The 20,894-nt window shown below is 42.3% G+C and overlaps 3 protein-coding genes and 1 long non-coding RNA gene across 4 annotated transcripts; 1 reads left to right on the top strand and 3 right to left on the bottom strand.

Moving 5' to 3' along the window:
* Nucleotides 1-761: 761 nt before the first annotated feature.
* On the bottom strand, nucleotides 762-6,101 carry LOC127325567 (putative threonine aspartase). The gene is made up of 12 exons (XM_071827773.1): nucleotides 5,908-6,101; nucleotides 4,908-5,183; nucleotides 4,437-4,487; nucleotides 3,999-4,119; nucleotides 3,773-3,857; nucleotides 3,376-3,457; nucleotides 3,162-3,291; nucleotides 2,087-2,250; nucleotides 1,716-1,879; nucleotides 1,357-1,477; nucleotides 1,172-1,273; nucleotides 762-1,089 (listed from the first exon to the last, which is right to left on the bottom strand). Exons 2-12 carry the CDS (start codon nucleotides 5,115-5,117, stop codon nucleotides 1,045-1,047), a joined length of 1,275 nt encoding a protein of 424 aa, XP_071683874.1. The 5' UTR covers nucleotides 5,118-5,183; nucleotides 5,908-6,101; the 3' UTR covers nucleotides 762-1,044.
* Nucleotides 6,102-8,251: 2,150 nt separating this feature from the next.
* Nucleotides 8,252-9,882, top strand: LOC127325566 (probable LRR receptor-like serine/threonine-protein kinase At3g47570). Its single transcript, XM_051352352.2, has 2 exons — nucleotides 8,252-9,247; nucleotides 9,347-9,882. Exons 1-2 carry the CDS (start codon nucleotides 8,404-8,406, stop codon nucleotides 9,616-9,618), a joined length of 1,116 nt encoding a protein of 371 aa, XP_051208312.2. The 5' UTR covers nucleotides 8,252-8,403; the 3' UTR covers nucleotides 9,619-9,882.
* Nucleotides 9,883-9,900: 18 nt separating this feature from the next.
* Nucleotides 9,901-12,064, bottom strand: LOC127325568 (thylakoid lumenal 15 kDa protein 1, chloroplastic). The gene is made up of 7 exons (XM_051352355.2): nucleotides 11,830-12,064; nucleotides 11,638-11,733; nucleotides 11,338-11,410; nucleotides 11,114-11,175; nucleotides 10,652-10,733; nucleotides 10,275-10,335; nucleotides 9,901-10,150 (listed from the first exon to the last, which is right to left on the bottom strand). Exons 1-7 carry the CDS (start codon nucleotides 12,004-12,006, stop codon nucleotides 10,099-10,101), a joined length of 603 nt encoding a protein of 200 aa, XP_051208315.1. The 5' UTR covers nucleotides 12,007-12,064; the 3' UTR covers nucleotides 9,901-10,098.
* A 1,630-nt stretch (nucleotides 12,065-13,694) lies between these two features.
* On the bottom strand, nucleotides 13,695-18,997 carry LOC127325549 (uncharacterized). Its single transcript, XR_007867227.2, has 3 exons — nucleotides 18,819-18,997; nucleotides 18,582-18,685; nucleotides 13,695-14,212 (listed from the first exon to the last, which is right to left on the bottom strand). It is a non-coding gene; the product is annotated as an uncharacterized lncRNA (long non-coding RNA).
* Nucleotides 18,998-20,894: the final 1,897 nt, after the last annotated feature.

Below are 20,894 nucleotides of genomic sequence, written 5' to 3'. Positions count from 1 at the left end.
ACAGCCGGGACAGCACCACTGGTTGCCGCAGCACCAGTTTGCGGGATCACATGTGTTCCCGTGCGCCGCCGCTTGAGGAAGCTCGTCGTCAAGATCATGCTCGCGACGTCGGCGGGGGTGGCTGGGGTAGCGGGAGCTCCGACGACCGCTGGAGAGGGTGGCGGGGCTTGCGGGCTAGCTCCGACGTGCGGCAGGGTCGATTCGAGACTCATGCCGGCGAGATCGGGCGACGGCAGTGGAGTGGACGGTGAAGGTGCACAGATCGGCAACGGCAGCAGTTAGGAGGAGGAAAGTTCCGTCACGCGCAAACTAGGTGTTTTGTTCGGGTGCGTTCGGTTTGCTCCTTCGGCCCTACAAAGTTAGGCTCGCTGACCGGCGCTGATACGGGTGGTTACTTTTTGGCTTTGGCCCTTTTACGGGCTGGCTCTACTAGAGATGCTCTGAGGCCCGCACGTCACACCAGTTGAGCACAGTGTATCGATGACCAAACGACAGATTTTAATAGCTGAGTTGGGTTTCAATTATGGTTGTATGATGGTCTAAGTTCCCAGATATATGTATTTCTGAAAATTAAAATATGAAAGAACCTAATTGAAAATTTTATGTTCAGAGATAAATCTTCTGCTGGTGCCATTACAGCAGTTCTGCTTCTGCAGCGTGCGACCGGAGAAAAATAGAACGCACTGTGGCAGCCACCAGATATCGAGATCACCTCAGTTCCAGATTCACTACTCGGGCATACTACCACTCTGACAAACATCTTTAAATCTGAAAAGTTACTTCCGATACGATTGTTGTGTGCATCCTTGTCAGCAATTGTGGCAGAATGTGAATGGATCACCCAGCAACAAGTTATCTATGGCGCTACTCACCCATTAGCAAGATGAAAATGTTTCACTCAACAGAGAAGAAAAACGAAAAGAGATGCCGAGAGCGCTAGGATTAGCACGACACGCCGTGTTCCCGCAGGGAAGATGTTTTGCCTTGTGCACGTCGTCATTCTTCGCTTGACGGTGCACCGAAATGAACTCGGGTAGCAAAGTGCTAGATGGAACCAGATGCTTTTCTTGAGTCTCTAAGCATCAAAACCTACAAAACATTACCAAGCGTCTGATAATCAGGTGAGATCTGTTTGTTAGAGAAAGAGAGGAAACCGCTGCATACTACCCACCTTCGGATTGCTCATATTGCTCCCGAAATACCCGATGCCAAACGATGAGGAGGAGTACGCAGCGACAAGCTCAGTGGCTTCAAGTACAGACAACTCCCCTCTCTGCAGAAAATATATATTGTTAACCAAGAGCGGAGGGGTTGCTTGTCCAACCTCGAAACAGATGGGTTTGCAAATGATAACACCTTTATAACATCAGCCTGAACCAGTAACAACCCAGCACCGGTGTCGTGAGACATCTCGCTGCTGCTTTGAACCGCCGAGCGCAGAACTTTGGTACAGGAAGAAGCGGGTCCTGATGGTGACCTGAGAAGATACGTATGAGCATGTAAACGTAATGCTGAAATTTTAACAAGGAAAACAGAAGGAGAAGATGATGCGTAAGACAGCTGTTGTACATGTTTTTTCATTTCACTCAGACAGTAAAATAACGTATATGTGAAACACGAAAGATAGAATTGACTTTACAGTACAAATAACATGGTAGGCAATTGTAAAATGGAAAATTATATATGAAATGCACCAATTTGAAGGAAAAACGTACAGAGATGCTGAGACACAACATTCACGGGAAGCAAATCCTCTAATTAAGTGTTCACCAGCTCCGGTTGCACAACACCCAACTATGAATGGTGTGCCAAAGGGTCCTTTGGATGAAGCCCAGCACCCAGAGCCATACATAGCAGCCAACCCAACCCGGCCATCTACCTGCAGGAGGGTTCTTATTAAGGCATGTTGCATTAACTAGACTATATGCAGATGCAAGACTATCATAATTTTCAAGTGGCAAACCTTGCTATTTTGTCCAAAATAGAGCTTTTTTGAAAAAAAGAAAAAGGGGCTTACGAAAGAACAACAATTTCAAGTGCACTGATGAAATATTGAAAGTGACTTTTGAAAAAATGACCAACAAACCTTTAGTGTAATGCCACCACTAGATGCACCTGATGCAACATTTCCATAGTCATCAACACAAACAACACCAACAGTATCCATTACACAATCTTGATCATCTTCCATGATTGGTCGTGTGAATATCTTCGCCTCCTTTACATTGTTCAAAATCTCAGCTTCAGCTCCTAAAATAAGATGGGGCAGCTTAGGTGGACTGGTTAAGTACAAATACTTCTAGATGCCGGAAGATACAGTCAAATGACCAGCATTGGTACTAATCAGCACGAAAAGCACAAACAAATCACCACAAGTACCACATGGCTGCGACCCAGTACCACAAGCTAGATATTTGGGTGCTGTATATTGGAATATGTTAATTTAGAAGAGATTTTATAAAGACATAATAGCAGCTAGATGACCATTTATGGAACCAAAAACAACTAAACAGATGAAACGAAGATAACAAGCAGCAGAACATATTAGGCCGTAATGAAATCACTACTTTATAAGTTATACCACACTACCAATGATCTACTTCCTCCGTTCGAATTCTGCGACAAGAATTATGGAACGGAGGGAGTAAGTATCAAATCGTTGTTCTGGCCCATACTGTGCAAATGGGTTGGTTTGATTATATCTGTTGGATGTTGCATTGTTTGTAAACCTAGAGATGTTTTTTGTGCAAATTACATGTAGTATATAAAATTATCAGCAGAATATAACACCAATAACAGTTGGGCTACAGGCAGATCATCAAGTGTTTCACAAACTAATATTTTTAAGAGGCCTTATTGGGTACTGCCCGAGGCACAACCGCACAATGTCATCTATTCATACATGACACTGAATGGAAGAAAAGGGCTACTAAAATAACAGCTAATAGTAAACTTCCAACTGTTCATTCAATATTTCTGTGCAAAGGAAATGATGTTAATCATACAACATTAAACTGCAGTCCAGTTTCAGAAGATATTTCAACCAAAGGAACATTACACATGGATGAGCTAATATAACCACTAATCCAAGCTAGAATTTCAAATGATATGCCAGAAACATCAGGAAAATTTGAAATACAAGTGAAATATGAGGAAGGAACCTGATGCTTCCAACTGTACTGAACTTGATTCTGAAGCAGAAGCAGTGGCACGATTTACCGATTCCTTGGCACTAGCAAGCAATGAACTGTATTTTACCCACTGTGCTTTTGCATTCTTGGTCACTAACCACTGACTCCGTATGTGAAGAGATGGTAAATTACCAGCGATTTAGGAACGAAAAATTGGATGGAAGCGTGGAAGGGGAGATTTTACATTATTTTCCTCTGATGTAGATCCAACTAGGTCGATTCCCTTATCTTTGGCCCATTTGTATGCTCCATCACCGACCAAAAACCTAAGAAACAGCAAATAAGTCAGCAATTCAGAATTACATGTAAGATGGATGGGTGTGCATGATAGAATGCTATCCGTGAGTCACACAAAAGCAGTCATCATGCAATGGTTCCATTGTTCAATGATATAAGTCGTTATTTGCATTACTTATTTCAGCATCAGAGAGAATTGATTCTAACTTTAAAGATCATGGAACAGTCAAATCAGTCGTGTGAGTATGTGACGCTAGTGAAAATAACAGGAGGGCAGAAAATTACTGAAAGAATGAAGTTCTGGGAAACCAAAACATGGAGAAGACAGTTGAATTTGTTATTACATGGGGGGTATCCGACCAAGCAGTGAAGGACCCATCATCTGTTCCTTTGCCAAGTGTAATGCAACTTCGATAGGATTCTTTATGCCTGATCTATAAAAACAGAAAGTTTGGTCAGAGAGTACCTGAACAAGCACAACACATGCATATCAACAGTAAATCTTCTGATACACTCTAATTTAAAGCTTCTATTATAGGGGATCAAATGCTAGTAAATTGCCACAAGTACCTTGCACAGCTCCAACAGTTCCGTAGGTACCTGTACTTCCATCCATGATACTCGCATCGCATTCCACCCGACCACTCTCAGTCAAACTTGAACCTCGACCAGCGTTTGTAATGGGGTCATCCTAGTCAAACATATATGAGAATGAAAACTTCCAATCACACATTTTGAAACAAGCAAGTGCCGATAAACTATTATGTACTTGAACCACAGCACTACAGACCTGCTTAAATCTAGAAGGATTGTAAACCTTGATTGTACAAGTAATGCAAAAAAAATAGCACTTCTGCTTTCTCATTCTGACATTAGTAAATTGTGACTAAATCATGTGAAACATACACCAAATGATTGCTTACTCGCATATTCCACAATTACCACAGATGTTAATGGAACAAACTATACAAATAGACACCACATCTATCCACAGGGAATGACGCATACCTCCAACACTCGAATGGCAGCTGCAACAGCATCGAGACTCGAGCCACTGCCCTGCAAATAATATACAAGGAGCATTATGAATTCACTAGAGCAGAGGTATGCTTGCCAAGTCACATCACAGTATATATGACACTATGGGAGGTAGACATGCTTCAGGTATCACTAACCCAGTCGAATTGCAGACTACCACATACCAGATCGGGCCCCTTCCCAAATACATACCATCAAATTAGGCCACTAAAACTTTTTTTAGGCTTGACTTAATAGCGCAGGATTCGTCGGTTCATACAAAATAGGGCATGTTGTTGTTGTTGTTGTTCTAATCTACGGGCAAAATTCCCCATGGTACCTATAATCGAACACTCGGTCAGACCGCATAAATTCTGACGTAGCACGACGGAACGGAAGCACTGCAACGTGGGAGGAGGAAGGAAGTGGAGCATGTAGGGGGCTAGGGTTTAAGGACGGGACCTCGCGGAGGACGGCGGCGGCGGCGAGGCAAGCGCGCTTCATGGCCCGGCGGTAGACCTTCTCGTTCGCCGGCGCGTGGAACCCGGCACCCACGTGCACTGCCACGAAGAACCTGCGGCCGAGGCTGGGACAAGACCTTGTCCCATCTCCTCCTCCGCCTCCTTGCGCCCCGGCCGATTCCCCCTCCCCGCCACCGCCGCCGGTGGCCATGTGCGCCTGGCCTGACAGACAAGGAGGGTCTGAAAAGGTTTTGAAAATTACGAGCCGGAGCCCCTCCTGCAGAGACTTAGTTAATTTCACCCTTGACAAACGCTTAATTCGCAAAGTGAGAACCTTAACATTTTGATTCATAACAATAAACCTTACCTAGACCACCTTAAATCTACAGTGAGACTAGGGGATGAGCTACTTTTTCTTAGATTGACCATGGGATAAGCTACTTAATACACACACAAAAAATGCACCTATTGGAAGAAAGTGTATATAAACTTTAAAGTGATTCCTCATGAGATTATATGAACGGAACAATATCGATGACAACTTCGTAAAGTGAGAACACTTATGTAAATAAAAGGTATGCAAAAATGGAAAGCTGAAGAATATGAGTAACCAACACACATTGGATAGTAAAAAACGCAAAACATGGTGCCAGAAGGATTGGTGGTGTCATTAGTACGTAACGATGAGAAAACAATTGAATGTAAACTAGAAACATAGGTGCACATTAATTAGTCATCATAAAACAACAGTATGGTCTTCATGCCACACATAAACATGCATACAAATTTCAGCAATTTCATTCAATTCAATCCGAATTTACATAGAAATAAATTTAACAGTGTGCTACTACGGGACCATACAGGACCAGCATATGCAGTAACAACAAATTAAGATGAAAATTTGACAGTATGCTGGTACTTGCATATGTTGCTCAAATTTAACAGTAGTTGCATATGGAGTAGTACCGACCGGAGTAGTTGCTACGAGAAGAGATTCTCACCTTGCCGTCGTGGTCGGAGCAGCAGGCGGGGAAGGGCGGCTGGAGGAGAGCTAGGAAGGCGGGAACGGCGAACGGTGGCGCTGGCGGCGGGGAAGGGCGACGGCGCGAGTACGGGACGGCGGCGCTGGCGGCGGTGAACCCTAGCTAGCCATGGGAAAGGAAATAGCAGGGGGAGAGAGGTCGGGGTGTTGGATGAAGCCCAGCACCCAGAGCCATACATAGCAGCCAACCCAACCCGGCCATCTACCTACAGGAACGTCAGGGTTCTTATTAAGGTACGCTGCATCTACTAGACTAGACTATATGCAGATGTAAGAGTATCATGATTTTCAAGTGACAAACCTTGCTCTTTTGTCCAAAATAGAGCAAAAAAAAAAATTAAAAAGAAAAAGGGGAACAAGAATAATGGATATCGTGGACCCTCAACTGATACAAGAGTTGGTTCTTTGCCCTCAAACCCCAACGGCCTTGAAGGAAAAAAGTTGTACGCTCTCTTCTATTTATGCTAAACATTGGCTTTTGTTGCACCAAGTCATCTCCAGGTGAACGCATCTGTTAGAGCAATATGCTTGTTGTATTACCAGGGGGTCAAAGGCCACAATATATAGTACATGTACAGGTGCACATATGCAGAAAGCCCCCTAACATATGGGGAAACACAATATACAGATATATACATCTAACACCCCCCTCAAACTCATGGTGCATCCACAACACTGAGTTTGGAGAGTAAGAAATCATGCTGCGCTCGAGTCTGTGCCTTCGTAAAGAAATCCGCCAACTGCAAATCGGAAGGCACATAATGAACCGCAACAACATCATCCTCTACCTGAGCACGTGTGTAAAAAGCATCAACACCAATATGCTTGGTCAGCTCATGCTTGACCGGATCACGTGCAATACTGATAGCACCTGTAGGCTGTACTGTCAGACAAAAGTGGAGTGGGTGTCGTAACAGAGACCCCAAAATCTACAAGCAACCACCGTAACCAAGTCACCTCAGCAATCAACAAAGCCATAGCCCGCAACTCAGCCTCAACACTCGAACGGGAAACTGCGACCTGTTTCTTCATCTTCCAAGCAACAAGCGAACCACCAACAAACACACAGTAAGCAGAAAGCGAACGACGATCCGTAGGATCACTCGCCCACGTAGCATCCGAATAGCACTGGAGCTGGAGAGAGCTGGAACGGGGAAAGAAAAGGCGACGAGTGATCGTGCCACGAAGATAACGAAGAACACGGAGGAGATGACTATAGTGAACAGTGGTAGGAGATGAGACAAACTGACTCAGAATATGAACAAGATAAGAAATATCAGGATGAGTGACAGCAAGATAAACAAGACTCCCAACAAGATGGCGATAACGGGTGGGATCGGGAAGAGGATCACCATCAGTAGGACGAAGCTTAACATTAAGCTCCATAGGAGTATCAACGGTGCGCTCATCCCCAAGAGCAGCACGAGCAAGAAGATCCTGAATGTACTTTTCCTGAGAGATAGAAAATCCATCAGAAGTGGAGGAAACCTCAATGCCAAGAAAATAACGAAGAGGACCAAGATCAGTCATAAGAAACTGATCACGAAGACGAGCCTTGACGAAGGCAATATACTCAGGATCATCACCAGTAATGATCATATCATCAACATAAAGAAGAAGAAGAGTACGTCCACGAGGAGAAGTGTGAACGAAAAGTGCTGGATCATGAAGACTAGGAGAGAAACCAACAGCAGAGCTAGGCAATCCACATATACATTTCACAACACCCCCACTCGCGTGTGACGGGAGAAGAGAAAATCAACACGTGAAAGAAGAAGAGCACACCGAAACAGGGCATCAGCGGTGGCTAAAGAGGGGGGCAACAACAATTTTTAGGCTTAATTGCGAAAACCATGTGAAAGCTAAGATTTGAACTCGAGACCTGGGGCTCTGATACCATGTTAGGGAAATATGCTTGTTGTATTACCAGGGGGCCAAAGGCCACAATATATAGTACATGTACAGGTGCACATATGCAGAAAGCCCCCTAACATATGGGGAAACTACAATATACAGATATATACATCTAACAATTTCCAATAACAATCTTCATGGCAGTGTTCCAATGGAGATATTCAGAATCCCATCAATAAATTCAATTGATTTATCTTTCAACAACCTTGTTGGACAACTTTCTACTGAAATTGGCAATGCCAAACAACTCTTACTCCTAGGACTATCATCAAATAAGCTATCCGGAGATATCCCAAGCACTCTTGGTGATTGTGAAAGTTTAGAAGTTGTTGAGTTAGACTCAAATAGCTTTAGCGGAAGCATTCCCACTACATTAGCCAACATCACCAACTTGAGGTTTTTGAACCTTTCTACCAATAACTTAACTAGGTCAATACCATCATCTCTTGGGAACCTAAAATATCTTGAGGAACTAGATTTGTCATTCAACCATCTTGTTGGTGAGGTTCCAACAAAAGGGATATTCAAGAATGCAACTGCCATGCAGATTGACGGAAATCAGGGTCTTTGTGGTGGAGTTTTACAGTTACACATAATAGCATGTTATGTCATGCCTTCAAATTCAACTAGACACAAAGCACATTTATTTCTGAAAGTAGTTATTCCAATAACCAGCATGGTGTCAGTTGCTATGGTCATATTTGGCTTATTACTCTGGAGAGGAAAACAAAAAAGCAAATCTGTATCTTTCCCATCTCTTGCTACAAAATTTCCCAAAGTTTCTTTCAGTGATTTAGCCAGAGCAACACAAGGATTCTCAGTGTCCAACTTAATTGGCAGAGGGAGATATAGCTATGTGTATCAAGGAAGACTAGTTGAAGAGGAAAATGAGGTTGCCATAAAAGTGTTCAACCAAGAGACAAGAGGAGCACAAAAGAGCTTCATTGCAGAATGTAATGCATTGAGAAATATGCGGCATCGTAATCTGGTCCGTATCCTAACTGTGTGCTCAAGTAATGATTCTAGTGGTAATGATTTCAAGGCCCTAGTGTATGAGTTCATGCCACGAGGAGATTTACATAAACTATTATACTCAACTAAAGACTACAAAGTCACACCAGATGTCAACCTTCTTAGAATGACTCAAAGAATGAGCATTCTGGTGGATGTAGCGGATGCAATGGAGTACCTACACCATAACAACCAAGGAACAATGGTTCACTGTGATCTGAAGCCTAGCAACATTCTTTTGGATGACAATATGACTGCTCATGTTGGAGACTTTGGCCTCGCAAGATTCAAAGTTGGTTCCGCAACGTCATCTCTTGGTAACCCAAACTCTTCTTCAGCTGGACTAATGGGAACGATCGGATATGCTGCTCCAGGTAATGGCCCTTTTTAAATATTGTGGTACTACTTGTTCCATCATTTTTGTTACCTAGTGAACACTAAATTAACTCCGCTTTGATTCATGATGGTTGTAGAATATGCTGGGGGTGGTCAAGTTTCAACAGCTGCGGATGTTTACAGCTTTGGTGTCATCCTCCTGGAGATATTACTTAGGAGAAGGCCAACTGATGACATGTTTATGGATGGACTGAGCATTGTGAAGTTTACAGAGATCAGCTTCCCTGATAGGGTAATGGAGATTGTCGATCCTCAGCTGATACAAGAGATTGAGCTTTGCCAAGAAACTCCAACAGCATCGAAGGAAAAAGGCCCATGGAAGCACTTGTCTTGCTTTAATAACAATTAAATAACTGAGTTGGTGTATAATTGCAATTATGTAAGGTCCCAGATTTACAAATCCTAACCATCTTTAGGGCTTCGCAGGAACACACATTTAAGTTAGTGCACACAAAAAGCAAAGATGTGTATCGTTTCCATGCATCAATATTAGCAAATGAAAATATTTTTATTGAGTAATACTAGATGTTAAAAGTTTAGTTGGTTTCTATCATAGCCTGACATGACTTGCCACACTTTCTATTTGTATGGTCCATTGGTCATCGACATATACTTTTGCCACACTTGCGGCTTCAGTTTTGGTGCCCAAATTTATTTAACACCTTTACTGGCACAATCCAAGTAAACAATTTAATTTTCCTAGAAAGCAATCCCCCAATATATTATCTTCGAATGTTCATCGAACTCTCTCCACCCTGGGAGATAAGAAAAAGACAGAAAGACATGGCAGTACTATTGAAGAACTAAATCAGCCTCTATATTCTGAGTATTATTTGCAGAACAGAGTCTCCTTTGTGGCGTTTCCAGTAATTGTATTTACCCTGGTACACAGAAGTTGCAGAATTAATAAGAAAGATGATATCGCACAGAAATGCAAATAGAGAACAGGAGATTTGAGAGAATGGATGACAAGTTCCTGCATATCCACATTGGTTTTCTTCTCACCCGTCAGCAATTTTGCAGAGGTAGTCCCGCTGATCATCTCGCAGCGGGACATCGGTAAAATCTGAAGGGGGGCGAAAAATAGAAACACAAGTTCAGGTGATGGCAAAACACGAGAATCAATTCAAAATGAATCTACTTTAGATATTGTGACTAGCTTTGGCTCAACTATGGATGCTCAACTGTTTATTTTGCTCATTTGGGTCCAGAATGCATAAAACAACTTGTTACTAGCACTGAAGGTTTTAAGATGTTCTTAATCTGATAGCAATTAAAGACATTAATCTAATTCCAAATATACTGAGGGTTGCAATAGGTTTGGTTAGAGTAGTAGAGTTTCCTATACATGACCATCAGAATGATTTACAAGCGGCACTTGCCTGCCCCGTATATGTTGGAACCTTTGAAGGAAGTGTTCCCTGTCACAAGTGCTCCTTCCAAGTTGGCATTTGTCAAATTTACCTGCAGAATGTAACAAGGCAAGCCTACTCACAAAGGTGATCATCACTACTTATGATCTTGACTTTATTCCGGTGTGACATTTCAAGTTTGTTGCTGTGAGCTACACTTGCTCGATACTTTGATGATCAGAAAGAAACAAACGAAAAAGCATGTTGCTACTTATTCTGAACCTAAACGACTATGATATGCTGTCTAGCTACCTGCGGGAGATGAGAGAAAGTGAGTGTATGATGATCAGGGAGAGTTTATATACACGTACAGAGGCACTCATCAGACGCTAACTGATCCCGTAGCTGGATCGTGGCACAAGAGTAAGAGAAGCTAACTAACTCTACTAACCTGCGCAAAAAAGAAGATTGAATCATGCTGACTGACACTACCTTTGTCACATTTGCCAACGAGAAGTCGGCGTTTCTGAGGTCGGCATCGGAGAGGTCAGCGCCTGAATAAATCACCGTCAAACAAGCAAAAAAAGAATTCAGAACTTTTGACAGTTGACAGTGGGCAAGCATCTGAACTTGACGCTACACATGATACATGTTGACACTTGGAACGTGCCGACCAGTGAGGGGATGAAGAAGAGATTTGGATCAGTGTATGCTACCTGTGAGGTCTGCGTCGAAGAAGCTGGCGCCAAGCAAGTTTGCCCCTTTGAAGTTTGTCTGCCGCAGTATTGACTGCAGCAAGAAACAGAAGTTCAGAAAAAACATCCAAATACTCTGAACATTCAGAGATTCTGTTTCACTTCGACATGCTAGAAACTTGAGGTCTCATTCAGAGTTTTTTTTTTGTTTGTTAAAAATTACAGCAAGAGGGATCACTTCATCAGTGGCACTAGTGTAGGAATCGATGGAAAGAGGGGAGGGATGGTACAGACTACAGAGTCTGTGTACTACAGACGTACAGTCTTGAAGTCTTGCTTGATGAGTGTCTGGCCGCTGAAGTCCTTGCCGGTGAGGTCCTGCCCCCGCGTCACCTGCTGCCCGTACGGCCCGCCTCCCTGCAATCAAAAGCACAGACACCATTAACACCTCCTCGCGACCCTGCAACCACATCTGTCGGTCGACAGGTACCAGACGACAGACGCAAGACTCACCCTGAAGGCGAGCGCCGGGTCGGCGAGGAGGAGCGAGGCGGCGACCAGCGCGGCGGCGCCGGCGTTCGCGAGGTGGAAGTGCAGCGAGGAGGAGGAGGAGGTGCGCCCCGAGGGCTGCGTCGCCGGGACCAGTGGTGACGGGGCGAGCTTCAGAGCGCCGAGGATTGACATGGCCATGATCGAGCTCAGCTGGCTCGTCCCGTGCTTATTTTTCTCTCACTTTCTTAGGCGGCGCGCGGGGCGTCGACGAGTTTATCCGCCTTATCCGGTCGTCATGTTGCATGGCCAATCAAGCAATTGCCACGCTGGCTATTCATCACTGCCAGAACTCTTCTATATCTGAATTTATCGGTGTATTATACTATAAGTATGGAAACTGCTGGGCGTCCCCCGGGGGATCTGATTTCCCAGCCCCCGGGTCGACAGCCGTCGGATCGGCCATCTTGAACGGTCAGATCTGCTTTTACTAAATGTAGCAAAAAGACACCTCCCGGCAGCAAAAAATAACCCGCTTTTGCAACATTGTAGCAAAAAACGGTTCGTCCATGAAACAAAAGAAAAAGTCTGAGCTCGCCGGAATCTCGCCGGAGACCTCGTCGGAGACCCCGTAGCAAACATATTACACAGATGTAGCAAAACCGCTAATAAATTATAGCAAATTTTTTATTCATATGTTGCAAATCTTCTAAGACATCAACGAAGACCTCGCCTGCAGCCGGCGACAACAACACCATTCGAGGTTGCAGCAACAGGACAACACACCCTATGCCCGTGGTAGCAAAAATCCACCCTCCACCGGTAGCAATGTCGGACACCTTAAATAGCAAAACTAGCTTTCACAGGTAGCAACGCCGCATGCCTAAGGTAGCAAAAACTCCTAACAAAGCAGAGGAGCGCGAGATGGAGGCGGCGACCACATGTAGCATCGACGCCCTCGGCTGGTAGCACCACCGACAGCCACTAGTAGCATTCCAAATTGGGCTACACAACAGCGTAGTGCCCACAGCAGGTAGCACCTCCACCGACGGGAGGCAGCACCGGCGCCCTCAGTAGGCAGCACCTACGTCCACGGCGCGCAGCAACGACAGCCATTGGTAGTAGCACTTCCGCCGGCGGGAGGTAGGAAAGGCGCCCGCCCCGCAGGCAGCACCTCCGACCACCGCAACCAGCAGCGGCGCGACGGCGCTTCGTCGCGAGAGTCATGCCTTGGGCGTGGGGCACGGCAGCGGAGCAGCGGCGCGGCGGCGCTTCGTCGATTCGTGCCTTGGGCGTGGGGCACGGCGGCGGAGGAAGCGGCGGCGCGGCGGCGCTTCGTCGCGAAGTCGTTCCTTGGGCGCGGCGAGCGGCACGGCGGCGGGCCGCGGCGCTCCGTCACGAGAGTCGTGCCTTGGCGTGGGGCACGACGGCGGCGGCGAGCGACGCGCGACTGAGCGGCTGGCACGTCGGAAGCAGCGGCAGGCACGTCGGCGGCGGCGGCGGTGGGCGGCGCTTGGGAAACAGCGGCAGCGCTGTGAAGACCGAGGAGCAGAGTCGTTTGTGGAGGAGGATGAGTTATCCAGGAAGAAACGAGTGGATGCAATGAATCGAAAACGGTGGAGCTTAGGTGGGCCACGTGGGACGCGTGGAAGCAGGAGGTTCCCAGAGTCTCATCCCCCGGGGGAGTAGAATCATTTTCCTATAAGTATACTCCACCAGATATCTTTAGTGGAACTTGCTCGAAGAAATACCATAGGGTGGGGCAACATATCTATTTCTATCTATTTCTATTATATACTAAAAGCAAAATAAGGGAGTTTTTCCAGGCATTAGGTTGACCCACATCACCTAAATTATATTAACCATTAGATCTATTATTTAAAGGCCACGATTTAATTAATAAATTGTTAACACGAATTGACAGATTGTACAACGTGACTAACATGTCACGACTCCTCGGCCTTTCAGGACTCCTCACGCTCCTCATGATAGAAAAATAAGAGTCCAGTTAGTTCACGTGGTTAGCAACATAGGCATCTTGCATATGCGTATCCCAGGTTTAGTTTACAAACAGCATGTCATCTATACTTAACTCCCAGAGACTCTTTCCACGTATCCCAGATTTCTGCTTCCTTTTTCCTAGAGATGAATATCAATATATGTTTCCACATATCCCGGCGTCGGCTTCATGCTTCCCACAGAATATCCTAAAGGTCAGGTAAATTTCCGTCGATGCTTTTGACCTTGCAGCAATTCAGGTGCTTTTTCGGCCGTTTCCCTGCTTCTGATAGATCAACGTCAATATCCGACGAATTGACAATCGTTTTTGTCCTTGCAGCAAGTCAAGCGCTTTTCTGACGGCTCCATGCTTCCCAAAGATCAGCTCAACATCTAGCGCAAGCAAAACCTGTACATCCCAAATATTAGGTAAATCTCCGTTTCTCTTTTGATCATATTGTCTATCAATCTAAATATAGCTAGCTATATCAATGCAATTTTTACAGCTTTGATTGCAACCATTCAGTTTGGACTATTTTCTTCTTCTCTAAGATCTTGCAAAATAAGGGCCAAGATCCAAAAATATACGGCAATCGAAAATCCTATAACAGAAAACACATAATATGCATGTGTTTGCCACAATTTAAAGTTCATACCCATGCGGTTTTTACAGCTTCAGGCAAAATCATTAAATTTGGACGATTCATCTCACAATATTTTGTACCGACTATATATGTGATTTCTATAGCTTGATATTCTCATACAAATAAAAATTTATATTTATTCTTTCAATGTTGTATAGGAATACTCGATGAAGAAAAAGGCGAGGCGCATAGCAAGACATCTGAGAAAACTGCCAAGATGCTCAAAACCAATCAAATATGCAATTTGTCAAGGTAATTATTATGTTACTAATCATAACAATTTTAGGGCAGTGATATTTTGATTTTTCACATGCTAGCTAGCAGTGACATGTTACAATAATATCAAAGCACAGGTGGCCACGTCCTTGACGTTAAATGTCCTAGCATGCAAATAGAGCATTACTTATACATGTTACAATAATATCATAGCTCAGGTGACCGTGTCCTTGACGTTAAATGTCCTAGCAAGTAGATAGAGCATAAATTATATGAACAAAAGTAAACAGGATATCACATGATTGCCACAACTACAATTCAGTAGCGTTGATTAACTAGACAAATAACACTATTCAGGAAAAAAACCTGACATTTTTGAGATTACTCATGTCAATACAGAGAAGCAGTCAAAATGACGAGGATAAAGAAAATTCAGGACAAGAAAAAGGGAAGGCCTATAGTAGTGCATGGAGATGTACCACAATGCACTATTGTGCCTAATGAACAAACTCTCAACCAAGAGAGGCAGTTCTCCATGGATTTTATAATACTATGGTATTCTTCCAATCTTAAAAAACTATCACTTTTAATTTTGCGTCAACATTACACATGGAAAGTCATTCAATGGAAAAAAGTACAAAAGCGAGGCCAAGTTGGAAAAGAAAAGTCGAACTTCCGACCAATGTAGACGAAGTGCTAGAAAAGGCTCCCAAGAGAAAGAGGTAAAATATTTCAAGTTGAACAAATTGCATATTCAAGCATCAAACAATAATAATGTAAAAGATGATGCTAAATCTTAAATAGGTCACCAAAAAGGATGGATATGAAAATTTGGAACTTCATAAAACCGACTTGCAAGTGTGAACGATGCGGAGCAATTTTCTGATATTAAGAAAGAACCAGGAGTGCAGGGAACAACAAGCCAACAAGTGGTATATGCTTACACGCTCGCAAGTAATGATCTCCAACTTACACTACTAAATTGTTGAATATATTGCTATAAATTAACTAACAACTATTTTCTTAATTGTAGTTATATACACAATAGAGTTCCAAAAAAAGAGGCCTCCCACACGCCCACATATTAATATTGCTTGATAAAGAGGAAAAGAAGTACAAATATCCAGAACCAGACCAGGTAGATAAGATAACAAGTGCAGAAATCCCAGAAAAGGAAGTTGATCCAGAAGGATATGCAGCTGGAGAACTTCATGATACACAGACCATGTGGGCATGCCAATACAAAACTCACCATGCATGGTTGATAACAGATGCATAAGAAATTTCATGAAGTCTTCAACATAAATTAAACCATAGATGAAGATGGATACCCAGTATATAGAAGGCGTAATGGGGGCAGATACATAGAGAAGGGGGAAGTAATGTTGTCAAAGGTCAAAGGATGCACATCTTTTGAAGACATCAGGACTGCTAATGGAGTTGTCCACTCATCATAAAAGGGAGCATTAAGATTTCTCGATGATGACAAAGAGTGGATTGACTGCATCAATGATGCATCAAGCTAGGCAACTGGAAATCAGCTACAACAACTTTTCACAACCATTTTATGCCACTGTGAGGTTAAAGATCCAAAAAAATTGAGGGGAACATGTTGGGAAGTTCTAAGTGAAGACATGGATTACATACAGAGAAAATTACTGAACTATCCTACGCTGCGTCCAATGGAAAAACAAGAGAAAGCCAATGCATTTCTATAAATATAAAAGGTCATGAGAGAGACTAGAAAGACCCTTAAGGAATACCCGGGAATAGAACTGGTAAACTCTTCATGCATAAAAGAACTTGGAAACATGATACTCAATGAATAGATGAACTACAACAAACAAGAGCTAGAAGATGAACATCTAACTATATTTCATAATCTCTACTCGAAATAGCGGAATGCATTTGACACCATAATCGAATCAGTAGACAAGAATTTGGGAAGATATACCTATGGAAAGCAATCACAACAAAATTGCATTCCGAAGAAAAGGTAGTCCTAGCAGTGGCATCATGTGGAGTTGCGGCGCTACTTCTGCAGGAGGTAGGACAACACACTCAAGGTTCCATATCCCTCTAATACATACTGAAGAGTCAACATGCGACATCAAGCAAGGCACACACTTGGCAGAGCTAATAAATATAACATTGCTTATTCTATGTTATGAGGCTCCAAGGGGAAAAAAAGATATGTTTTGAGGTGCTTGATACAACCCTGAGAGATATACTAAGGCATATGAATGAAAACAATAGCAAAAAACCATTCGGCGGCATGACAGTGATTTCAGGAGGGGACTTTCGTCAATTTCTCTCTGTTCTGCGACTGATAGAACCCTGAGAGATATACTAAGGCATAAGAATGAAAACAGTAGCAAAAAGCCATTCGGCGGCATGACAGTGGTTCTAGGAGGGGACTTTCTCCAGATTCTCCCCGTTCTGCCAAAGGGGAGACACAACATAGTCAACACATCCAATAAAAGGTCCTATCTCTGGAAACACTTCGAAATATTAAAACTCACAAAGAACACGAGACTAACTAGCATGACAGAAAATGAGACGGAGAAAACACAGGTAAATGATTTTGCCAACTTGATTTTGAATATTGGGAATCAAACAACCACATCACCAGAAGGTGAGGAATGGATTAAATACCAAGTGACATACTACTGAATAAGGGAAGTGACCCAAGGAAAACAATAGTGGAAAAACAGTGCAGGGTTATGCAGCGGTACACCGATGAAAATAACTCAGCTTGGAAAAAGATTCATCGAAGCCCAGATAATAACATGGACCCGCGCGGGTGATAAGGTATATATTCCAAGAATAATCATGTCACCGACTGAATCACCATGGCCATTCTTGCTAAAAAGAAGACAGCATCCTATTTCTGTGTGTTTTGCTATGACAATAAACAAAAGCCAGGGGCAATCTCTAAATAGGGTAGGACTATATCAACCTGAACAAGTTCTATATGTAGCATTCTTAAGAGTCACAAAATGGGACAGACTACGTGTGTTGGTAGACGATAATGATAGCAAAGAGGATGGTGCAGTCAAGAACATAATCTATAAAGAAATTTTCTGAAGGTACGAACTAAATAAAAGATTTTTATATCATGTTGATGTTACTGCCCTTTTAGATAAGCATAAGTAAATGAAAATAAGTGAGCTGTGAAATATTTTAAGATTATATATCCACCTGTTCTACACTTAATATGATTGGTTTGCACTGAATGGCAGGATGGATATGCGATACTACGACTTATAGAAACATCGGAAAAGGGATAAGTATTTAATTATTTTTCATAACAAATGAGTAAAAGATTTACACACTTTAGTATGATGCTTTCTTACAGTATATATCGGATGAAAGTTACACATGAATCATAGTTTTCATTGTACCGGGCATTCAAAATTTATATTATAGACTATTCCATGATTATTATACGGCATCGCTATATTTTATATCAACGATTTAAAAAAAAATCGGTTGAATTCTATTCAGTTTGTATTTGGGAATATTTTAAAAACTAATATAAATGGGGTAGAGGCCTAACACTGCTGATGCCGGTCCCAAACCCAGATAAAAGTGTAGGGGCCATTAACAAAACCCACAATTGCAGCTTACAAACAATACCTATATTACAATATATTGCTTTTATTAGACGGACACCTCACTAATACTCCCTCCATCCTATAAAGCTTTTCTAAGATTTATCGAAATTCAAACAACCTTCATGGAACGGAGGGAGTAATTATAATACTTTCAAGCTTCAGCAAACAATGAAGTACTACTAATTTGGATCAACATAAATATGAAATAACATATGTGTATCTGGGAACTGAAAAAATTGCAAGGACCAAATAGTTCGACCTAGGCACTGGAAAATCAAAGAAAGCTCAGAGCAGCTCATACCAATTTAGGATGATGTCCTCACGAGTCCTACCAACAATACACATCAACACCTTAATCTCCTCCAAAAAGAAGCCTCCCAGACCAACGGACACTCCGATGCAAAACTGCAAAAACAACATAATGCTTACCATCAGCTGCCTGCCGTAAAGCCCTTGGCTGCCGAAGCTACCAAGATTGGGGATCCTAGGCAAGAAAGAAATGAATCCAGATTGGAGAGTGTTTGCCGAAGAAATTTACTATCAAAATTTCTTCGGCTCACCGGGAGCTAGCTCGCAAGGACATCCACCTACAGCAGCAGCACCTCACGCACCGGTCCTAGGCGACGGACAATGGCGAGAACGGTGGCGATTTGGTAATTGAGAGCGCCTCACCTCACAGATTTGGATAACACAGTTGGAGAACCAAATAGTTGGAGGTTTGGGGACTCACACGTGTAATGTAGGCAAAGGGGTACCAGAAAGTATTCTTCTTGATTTTAATGTGTATCAAGCATTTTTTATTTCTACACTGACTCGGTGACGTAGTCCATCCTCCACTATTTGACTATTTGCGTATGTTATCTAACTGTATATATATACAAATTCTCACCATGTGAATTTCTTTTTGAATACACCATCCGTCCCACGAAATATGTCAAAGATTTATAAAAATTTGGATGTCTCTATTACTATTTAGTGTCTAGATATTTTGAATACACCACCATGTGAATTTCTTTTTGAATACACCACGAAATATGTGAATTTCTTTTTTAATACACCACCATGTTATCTAACTTTCGACATGTTTTGTAGGACGGAGGGAGTATATTTTATACGTAAGTGATATTGATTTAGCAAGAAATGTCGCTATAAAATATATTACAAGGCATGAAACAATGTGAATGACAAGAAAAACAATAAATGTATTTTCATGAAATTTTTTGACACCCCATACAATTGCCATCTCTCTAAGAAAAATAAAGATGATGCCCTCGCATTTGCGAGGGCCACTGTGCTAGTTGAGAATAAAGACATAAATTTGCACCTTTTTCTCTATTTGAATTTATTTGTATATTGAAAAAAAAGAATAAGAAGTGGGGAAATCTTTGTTGATTTTTGCTACCAGCAAAATTATATTGTTTCCGGTTAGCTTGTCTGCCTTGTGAGAAAACGTCCGCAATTTTCATAGGAGCGGCAAAATGCTCCTACGCTTCTAGAGCATTGGGAAGCCTAGTGCATCGCGCCGCGCCCCATGATGTGTATCGTCCAAGATGTGTAGTTAACATTTTGTTTTAGGAGCTGTAATTATGGTCGGGTAAATGTGGATGAACCACCATCGATAATTAAAAAAAAGCAATGTGAAGAAAAAAAAATGTCGTAGACGTAGGGTAATTACCGTCAGTTCGTTAAATTGCGTAAAAAGTTACCGCTAAAGAATAAAGAAGAGAAACACACAAAAAATGTAGCAAAGGCCAACGTGGTAGTCGCTGATTGGATTGAAATAATGCCTTTACAGTGCCACGCGTTGTCTGTTGGGAGTGCTGACGAAGCTCCATTTTCTTCATCAATAACCTGGCAAAGAATGTACAGGTAGAAAACATGAAAATGAAGACAATGTAGATGTGCAACCAAAAAAAAATGACAATTAGTGCTAATATCTGTACAAAAGATTTACAGTTGAAATATAACTGCTGAAAAATTACTGTTGCATAATTACTGCTGGAAAAATATAACGAGCCGCTATCAAAAAATTGCTGATTAAAGCACCATCAAAAATTAAATATCAAAGAATTAGGCATCATCAAATAATTACCCTGCAATAATTAGTAACAAAAGTTTACTGCTGAAAGATTATTGTGGGGTAAGGTGAAAATTATGTCAAAGATTTAACATGAAAAATATTGTCAGGTAGTTACCACCAAAAATACTGTAGCAAACCAGTACTGTTCATTGGTAGAAATTACTGTGGCACGCGGGTACTGTTAATGGACGAAATAAACAGTGGCGCTAGGAATTACTGTGCCGCATTGTTACTGTTACTTCATGTGTGAAGTGGAGAGAACCTCGTCAACTTTTATACACCCTCCGTTCCACGAAAGTAGTCTGAGATTTATAAAAATTTAGATGTATAACACTGTTATTATTTAGATATAACCAAATTTTATCAAACCTCAGACAAGTTTAATGAGACAGAGGGAGTATGTAGTAAGTACTCCGACTCATATACCACAACGATACATAAATTATATATCTTTATTATTTTAATATGCTTCACTAGTAATGTAGATATACTTCTTTACTGGAGTAATTACTCGATACCCAACGTGAGTTGTAT

Source organism: Lolium perenne, chromosome 3, assembly GCF_019359855.2.
Source record: "Lolium perenne isolate Kyuss_39 chromosome 3, Kyuss_2.0, whole genome shotgun sequence".
Classification (NCBI taxonomy): domain Eukaryota; kingdom Viridiplantae; phylum Streptophyta; class Magnoliopsida; order Poales; family Poaceae; genus Lolium; species Lolium perenne.
Note: the sequence above shows the minus strand (reverse complement) of the source record. Positions and strands in the feature narration are given on the sequence as shown.

Excerpts from the sequence above, each read along its gene's own strand:
- LOC127325568 (XM_051352355.2), bottom strand. The coding sequence starts at position 12,006 with ATGGCCATGTCAATCCTCGGCGCTCTGAAGCTCGCCCCGTCACCACTG. Across the intron at positions 11,411-11,637 it reads TCAAGCAAGACTTCAAGACT|TCAATACTGCGGCAGACAAA; the intron begins GTACGTCTGTAG and ends TTCTTGCTGCAG. Across the intron at positions 10,336-10,651 it reads TTCCAACATATACGGGGCAG|ATTTTACCGATGTCCCGCTG; the intron begins GCAAGTGCCGCT and ends GCCCCCCTTCAG.
- LOC127325566 (XM_051352352.2), top strand. The coding sequence starts at position 8,404 with ATGCAGATTGACGGAAATCAGGGTCTTTGTGGTGGAGTTTTACAGTTA. Across the intron at positions 9,248-9,346 it reads GATCGGATATGCTGCTCCAG|AATATGCTGGGGGTGGTCAA; the intron begins GTAATGGCCCTT and ends TGATGGTTGTAG.
- LOC127325567 (XM_071827773.1), bottom strand. The coding sequence starts at position 5,117 with ATGGCCACCGGCGGCGGTGGCGGGGAGGGGGAATCGGCCGGGGCGCAA. Across the intron at positions 4,120-4,436 it reads CTGCCATTCGAGTGTTGGAG|GATGACCCCATTACAAACGC; the intron begins GTATGCGTCATT and ends ATGTTTGACTAG. Across the intron at positions 1,478-1,715 it reads TGTTGTGTCTCAGCATCTCT|GTCACCATCAGGACCCGCTT; the intron begins GTACGTTTTTCC and ends GTATCTTCTCAG.